The sequence below is a fragment of the Lactuca serriola genome, chromosome 4, assembly GCF_051521515.1.
Source record: "Lactuca serriola cultivar US96UC23 chromosome 4, Lser_US96UC23_V15, whole genome shotgun sequence".
Lineage (NCBI taxonomy): Eukaryota > Viridiplantae > Streptophyta > Magnoliopsida > Asterales > Asteraceae > Lactuca > Lactuca serriola.
In genome coordinates this window covers 188966129-188974418 of record NC_136411.1, presented here as the reverse complement: position 1 = coordinate 188974418, position 8290 = coordinate 188966129, and the positions used below count along the sequence as shown (strand labels likewise).

Below are 8290 nucleotides of genomic sequence, written 5' to 3'. Positions count from 1 at the left end.
CAACCAGAGATATAATATTACGAAAATGTATTTTTCATGCTACCACATAAAAGCCACTAACCACACACTTCATTATTTTAAGCATTAGTTGAAGAATATATGATCGTAATAATGCCTTTTTGTGTTGTACGAAGTTTTTAGAAGTTAGCAATTCCAGCAACATTCACAGCTGATGTGGAAGAGAGACTAAAAAAAAAAAAAGATTTCCTTTGTTAAAGTTGTAATGCTCCAAGAGGAGGTGAAAACAATAAACGACAACAAGACTACAAACAATGTAACACATTTATATATATAACTTGTTGAAATCAACAAATAAAATAAACACAAAGAAAGAAGCCAAGGAATTATATTATTATTAGTAGTATCATTATTGATCCAAATTTATCATGAATTATAAAAAACTATTATCCTTAGAAGCAGTAAAAGGAAGGAAACCACGAAACTTACTAATCCGTGGTGTCGACACCTGGCGACGACATGGCGGTTTTTTCGAGTTTTACACGTGTTGACTTGGAAGTATCTTTGTCTTCCAGGCGGACAACCTCCGAGAAACTTTTGGACATCTGTCGGATAAACTCATTAACATTTTTATTTTCATTTCCACCCCCCAAATTTCCCTGTTGTTGTCTTGCTTTTCGCTCTTGCATCGCCTTCTGTCTTTCTTCATAAAAGTCAAAGTCATCAAGAATCGACATATCAGTTTCATACTTATTGAAAATTTTCAACATTTCAACTCCTTGCTCAAATTTCACCTATAAATATAATCATTCATTCATCAAACCAAACACATAATACATTAATATCACATACTGATAACAAAAGGGCAATATCGTCATTTTACCTCCTGTGTATCTCGACTATTGGTGACAGGTTTGTTGTCGTTATTTTCAAGTACTATATGGCGAAACTGACTGTTGGGAACATCTTTAATGATATGCCACTTAACTGGAAACTGGCCACTCCATTTATCCTGTTGCCAGTAATCCACACTCTTGTCAAAGTCAACACCCCCCAGCATTTCAGCCACCCCACAAAACTGTCCACTTGCATTCACTGAGAAAAACAGAAACACGTGAACAGAAGTTTGCTTCTCTTTTGCTTCACGATATGCAGAATCTAACTTCCTGTTTCCATTCGAAGTGCTTGCCCAAATACTGTATTTGATGGATTTATGGACATTATCTTCACTGTAGGATTTGATAATGAAGAATTTAGCCTCGGTTGTGTATTCCGATACAGAATCCGGGAGGCTTTGGGAGGAGGCATCCATCATATTATCATTATTATTATTATTATTATTATTGTTATTAGGTAAAAGGGATTTAGGTCTAGAGGCTCTGGGACCACGGTTTTGTTCACTGAGAATATCGAGAGTGGAACTACAACTGCAAAGAGAAGCGGGTCCCCTGCCACCTCGGCGTCTGGTGTTGTCCAGAGTGGGCCATGGTCGTACATCTGGCGTGGAGAGTGATGACGTGGCAAAGGCGTGGTTTGGAGTGAGGCCGTTGTTTAAATAGGTGGTGTCGTAAGAGCTTGCTCCGTAGAATGATGGTGGCTGTTGAGATGTCTGAAGAATATAAATAAAAAAAGGTTACATTTCTGTCGTTTTCAGGTAAAATTACTAAAACACATAAATTAAAGGGAGAATAAGCAAAAGGGCTAACAGATCCAAAGGTTTGGTGAAAAGATCCAAAAGTATGATGAGGAGATACAGAAGGTGATAATGGCATAAAGGATCTGTGTCTGTCTGATTGTCCAGACCAATCAGACCAAAGTCCTCCTCTGCTTCTGAATGCATCCAGACTTTCCTGAAAGCCAACTCTCCCTGGAGGATCACCTCTCCCAACAGAAGCACCTACTGGTGATGAGAAACCAGGTCTTGGCCCATACACCATTCCATCACCATGTTCACTGCTCACCAAAGACTTTAATTCTGGCTGTTGTGAAACTGGAGTGTATGGAGCCACAGGATGCTGATAATATGGTGATCCAGAGAATGTATATTGCTGAGCTGGATGTGGATATAGCTGAGCATCACCATTAACAGAAGGGAGAGGTGTGGTCACTGGAGAATATGGACCATATGGCATTTGGGAATTGTAGCCATAACCCGTGTGGAACACAACCGAATTGTCTGTATACATTGCCTTGAAGATTTTAAAAGAAAAAAAAAGATAGTAAATTTTTTGAGGACTTACTTGTAACTGTGAAAACTGAAATGCAAACATTCGACTTACAGGAGATCCATTGGCATCCAGTGTCTCGGTGTTGATGAATGGAGAGTATTCATCCCATTTACCTGAGCCATTTTCAAAACCTGAAGGATAAAAGAGTCAAAAAAAATATATATTATGACAGGTGGAGAAAAATAGAAACAGACCTTTGTAGTACATTGGATGTGCTAAAGGGGCACAAAGATTGGGAGGATAGACAGTGAGATCTCCAGCTACATTCAAGGCTCCTGAGTGGCTTGGATTATCCCTTGAATAGCTGATTGCAGCATCCTGAGAATTATTAGGACAAAAGAACATCTAATTTATATCATTTATACCTTCAATCTATCAAATGAAAGCAAAGAAATACCTGTTCTTTAATGATATCAGGCTGCACCAGTTTCTCCTCTGCATTCATTACCAAGGACTCAGTAATAGAAGAGTCTTGAGATACCAAGCATTACAAAGAATTGTTCATAAAAGGTTAGTGTGTTAACTAGAAGTTTCAACAAAAGAGACATTTTAAGAAGATAATTGAACAAATTGAACTTCAGGGAAAGAAATAATGTTAGTTATCACATTCTCCAAATCTTGATAGTGATAACCAAGTGGTATATACACATACAGTTTGTGTTATAGCTTAAAGATACAGTCTCCTTTATAGAAATACTCTTTATTTTTGTTTTCTTTGTGCTTTTATACCTTGATTATAGCAAAAGGTGGTTTGAGTAAAGCAATCTCGGTATTTAAGTTGTTGCTTAAGCATCAATATATCAGACTCTGAAACTCTTTTTATAAATTCGAAAGTTAATCAGTGAAGACAAGCGACACCATATACATATCCGAGTAAAGAAGATAAAAAAATGTCACTAGCCAGTGTCCTAGAAGTTTCACCTATGGAATCTGCCATCCCCTGTCGGATTCTATATTACTCTCTGTATTATGTTTGCAGCTGAGGTCCGATAACTAATTATTTTCTCTCATACGACGAACAGAGAGTATGTATGTGATAGTAGATGCTAAACTGCTAGGAAGCAAGAAATCAAATCGTTCTAAACAAACAGACGCAGCATCTACATCGACATCGACATCGCACAACGATCGCTCGAGTAATTAACAAAATGAAATTAAACAACTATGTGACCTGAACCGACAATCAATAGGGTGATGAGCTAATGCCGATAGAGCGAAAACATACCATTTGGAGGAACAATGATGTGATCGGTGGATTGATGTTGGGTTGCTGCCATCTGGAGAATCTAAGCCCGAACGAAGAATTGGATGATGATAGCGCATGAATGCAACAGAAATCGAGTTCTGATTCGAATAGGCACCAAATTATTGAGCAGAAATCGAAAGATTTACATTTGTTGCAGAGTAAAATATTACCTTTTTTTTTTTATCTTTTCCCCATGAGCAAACTGCGATAATGGGGTGTTATAACTTATACTACTTTTTTAGTTTTTTTCTTTTCTGTGTTTTATCGACTTCTGTTTGATTACGGAGATAAGCCCTCTCTTACTATTATATTAAAATTTTGTAATTTAATATCGTTATGTTTTGCCAAAAATTATAAAGATATTCATTAAAATACCATATTTTGGTGTTACAAGTACTTACCTAATTATTTCTTAATTTTATAAAAAAATTGCAAAATTTTCTAGAGTCTGCAAATGACGACATCTTTTTATCATTTCATAGTACTATTTCACAGCAAACGAACAAAGAAATGGACCCTATAACTTTATTTTAATTTTTTTAATAACAAAAACTATTCATGTTAGGGGGTGTTTGGCTTAGCTTTTCACAACCAAAAGTCTTTTTTATAGAAGAAAAAAAACAAAAAGATGTTTGGCAAACTAGTAACTTTTGGAGTTTTAATACAAGGAAAAACATCTTTTTGGAAAAGTCAGGATTTCCTGATTTTTTGTAACTTTTTGGAAAAGAACTTTTGAGCTTTTAAAAGCTAAGCCAAACACGCCCTTAATCCACACCAAAATAACTAAAATAGTCATGATTTTTGCAGGCAACATTTGTTAAAATTTGAGAATTTCATATGTAGCGACATACGAAGATCATTGTTTTTATTCAACTTTGAACCTTCATAATTAACTCATATGAATTCTGATTAAGCTGATTTTTTTATTGTTTTTTTTTTGTAACAATGGTTATCCATGAATATATCACATTCCAAATTTGGATATCAAAAATTCATACTTTTATAGCTCCAAAGTAGGTTATTTGCTAAAGATATAAAAAACGATCCAACTTTGAACATCTATAACTCATACGAACTACGGTTGAGGTGATTTTTATTCAATTATTTTCTTTATAACAAAGTTATCTATGCACATATCACAACTTGAAATGTGGATGTCGGAAATTCATACTTTGTAAGCTCCAAACTACGATAGTTTGTGTTTTTCAAAAAAATTTAAAGATCACCATATTTCATATGAATATCATAAAGTCATACTTGTACTCTGTATTGTTGTTATATTTTAATAAAAGTTCAAATTCAGATCAAATAACCTTAAGAGTCGGCTTTATAACTCATTTTGGGTTTGACTCACTACCAGATGGTATAAAACCTCATTGTTGGGATGTCTGGAATTTATCAAGCCAAATTCAAACAACGAACAAACAATAAATGATGGATCAATGGTGAACTATTTCAAAGGAAGTTACATTGTCTGGTGGGGATGGTGAAGATCAGGTAGTTGACGTAGGGGCAAGAAAAATGGTCATCTGATGTTATTGGATTTTCAAAAAGGTAGTTTTGCCTTTTTATCAAATCAACCCCAAGTTAAAATGAAAGAATTGGTGTGAAATTTTAGTTCGAAAGATAAGAAGAAATAAGAAGTCGATCCTAGATTTTAACAGACATCAAGCAAAACAACAAAATTAAGAAGGAGACGAACCAAGAGAAACATATGGTTTAATGACAATTTGACTTTCTTTCCACCTAACCAAAGCGGAGAAACAAGTATCAATTTGCACCCTTCAAACCCAATCTCAACCCCTCAATGGTTTCCTATACATCTTAATTGTAACACCCTATTTCCGACTATGTTTTCCATTCTTTAATTGGGGGTTTTATATGATGGGTTTTGAGCAAAACATCATTCCTATGGTGTACATGCAAACCCTAATAGCTTTTGGATATAGTTTTTCTAATGAACATGAAATTGAATATCCAAAGCTATAAACCCTAGATCTAGCATACAATTAATCATATTAATATAAAATAGGGTTTAGATCTGACCTTTGATTGTTATATAGCAATAACAATCAATCCTTAGCTTCAAAAAGCTTAGTGCCTCAAGTGCTACACCTCTAATGGAGTCACAAACACCACTAAGCAACTTAGATGAAGAGGGAAGAAAGGGGAGGCACCAAAAACGACTGGAAACCCTAAAGGAAGTGTTAGCCACCTTTTTGGTGCATGGAGGGCCTTTATATACATGTAGGCTATTAGAGTTTACAACTAGGAAACCCTAATCTGGTTGCTTAAGCCCTAAGCAGCCCATGGACTCCTTTAACATATCCCTTGGACGAATTCTTTATGGGCTTCCCATAGAATTCGTCCAACGTATATTATTTAGGTAATCCATAGCCCAATTGCAATTATCTTATAATTACAAATCCAGTCCCCTAAGTTTAATTAATCTCTTTTAGCCACAAAATTAATTATCAATTAATTCTTGACTAATATTAATTAAACAATATGATGTCTCCTTTAATATATTATTCTCATAATATATTAATAAATCATATTTAAACCTTTCTCTCTTAATTCATCCTACTTATTGCTATGGTGAAGGCAACCCAAAAGGACCATGCTCATAATCGGGTCAAGTACATACCAAAATAGTTATGGACTTAGACACTAATCCAACAGTCTCCCACTTGGATAAGTCTAATAACTATTTTCCGTATGACTTCAGAACCTGATCAGCAATCATAGCTTTCAAAAGCCGCTGTCAACTCTGATCTTATCAGATAGCGTGTCCTTTAGATAAGGGATTATATATTCCTCCATTCTCAAGATATCGTATAGACACAAGACATGAATTTCAATTATTCTCTCTATATTGTTTCCTGACTTCCAATTTATGACGACTGACAACATACTACAATTGAACACATCAACTTAGTCCCGGCTTGGCCAAGCACTTAGGCGTCATCACTAAATCATCGAGGGGCCCACAGATATCGCTTTTATCCCACTTTGGGTAAAAGGAATGTATAAACCTCAACTCAAATGCTCGCTTGCATTTACTGATTGAATCACACACAACAATAAGTTTTATAACACCAAGTTACTGGTGCGTTTACTTATTATCAATGTGCAACCGACCAACAAATAACAACTCACACGTCTGGGTTTCAAGAATATACAATATTATTGTCTCACTAATCACCCATGATAAATCCATGAAGTGATCCAAATGAGCGTGGGTTTAATCCAATACTCTAATCTTATTAAAGCACTCATGAACTCTGCAGCAAACTTGTGCTATGTCTAAACTCTTTAGACAATCTACAGACTCTTCATGACAGTCTTCCTTCATACCTACTTCCAACGCATGACCGATTGTGGAGGTTTGAATTACCCAGTTATTCTGGAAGTCAAAACATGCAAACTGAAACACAACAATAATACTTAATCTTATATGGCCTCAAACTTATGAGAGTAAATAAAACACTTTTATCTAAACACCATATTGATTACTAATTATTCATCGTTTACTGTTTCAGAAAATCAACTTATTACTCAAATTAAACAATAGTTGTCCCATACACAAAGCATGCACACTATGTTTCCTATGGTCCTTACTTTGTGAAATAGATCAATTGAAAAACTTTTCCAATGATGCTCATTTCACAATTCCCAATCCTTATCATTAGTGTTAGAACACAATATTCTTTCCACTACCAGAATATGCTAGATTCTAACATTTTAGCAACGATCCTTTCGCAAAATCATAGCACAAAAGTCACCAAGACTTGGCCAATGAGATTACAAAGTACTCTATCGGAAATTGTTACAAGACAATTCCATAGACGTGAAGTCTCACATTCAAAGCACATTCCTTTGAACATCCTTATTGCATAAAAAATTTCTAATCTAGACATAGACTCTCAATATCCAACTACCAATATGGAAACATTTCCATATTTTCCATTTGACAGCTCATTCTTAATAGAATCTTATCTGTTCATAATAATATCGATATGGTCCATCCAATACCATACTTCCAACTACTCACAAGCGACCAATCCTCAACGAACTTTGGATCGTCCTTTGATAGTTGTTTAATTATTTTAGTCAAAACCGATTCTAGTCCTTTTTCCCTCTTAATGCGCTAGACATTTGGAAAATTTTAGAATGGTCAAATATTATAACATTTACAATCGATCCTATACCCTGAAGCGTATGGGACACGATGCATAATGTCTTACATAAAGATATGATACTTTATCAATCTTTTGCCATAATATTTTATGTGTCACGTTCTCACAATTCGAACTATGAAGAGGGATGTTGTGACATCCTCAAAATCTCGGCCAGAAAAGACCGATTTTCATTTATGCTTTTAAATATTTTCAGAGTAAATCCTTTTGATTTGAAAGAGTTGCGGAATTTGTTCCCAAAACAAAACATGATAAAATAATATTTATCAAAGCATTTCATCAAGAGATGCATTTCATTATATAATCAAAACTCGGGATGTCATGTTCCGATACAGACCATAAAGCATAAACGATAAACATTACAAGTCATTCAACAAATATATACATATACAGACTTGTAAACAAAACAACAAGATGATCCATCCATCTTACGCCCTTGTGCCACTTCCTGTAATACAAATAAAACTGAGTGGGTCAGGCTTGGGAGCCTGGTGAGCATATAGGGTTTTCAACCCACAATAAATAAGTTATATTTAATTTCAACAACCAATCACTATCCCGATTACCCATTCCCGTTATCCTCACTTTACGTCCCTAAAACAACAACTATCTCAAGGGACCTAATCTAGGATTTTCATCGGGACGGACATCACTGCGAA

At 35.1% G+C, this 8290-nt stretch overlaps 1 protein-coding gene across 3 annotated transcripts; it reads right to left on the bottom strand.

Moving 5' to 3' along the window:
* Nucleotides 1-332: 332 nt before the first annotated feature.
* Nucleotides 333-3697, bottom strand: ECT5 (evolutionarily conserved C-terminal region 5). 3 transcript variants are annotated; one of them, XM_079040608.1, is made up of 8 exons: nt 3603-3697; nt 3412-3530; nt 2584-2657; nt 2381-2504; nt 2238-2317; nt 1665-2147; nt 842-1567; nt 333-752 (listed from the first exon to the last, which is right to left on the bottom strand). In XM_079040608.1, exons 2-8 carry the CDS (start codon nt 3461-3463, stop codon nt 447-449), a joined length of 1845 nt encoding a protein of 614 aa, XP_078896734.1. In that variant the 5' UTR covers nt 3464-3530; nt 3603-3697; the 3' UTR covers nt 333-446. The 3 variants fall into 3 exon arrangements, with proteins under 3 accessions (XP_078896734.1, XP_078896735.1, XP_078896733.1); XM_079040609.1 differs by having other exon boundaries at nt 2584-2621; nt 3412-3627; XM_079040607.1 differs by having other exon boundaries at nt 3412-3625.
* Between the last annotated feature and the right edge of the window lie 4593 nt (nt 3698-8290).

Coding starts and splice junctions, on each gene's coding strand:
- ECT5 (XM_079040608.1), bottom strand. CDS start 3,463: ATGGCAGCAACCCAACATCAATCCACCGATCACATCATTGTTCCTCCA. Junction 2,318..2,380: donor ACATCCAATGTACTACAAAG/GTCTGTTTCTAT, acceptor TTTATCCTTCAG/GTTTTGAAAATGGCTCAGGT. Junction 2,148..2,237: donor TGGATGCCAATGGATCTCCT/GTAAGTCGAATG, acceptor AAAATCTTCAAG/GCAATGTATACAGACAATTC.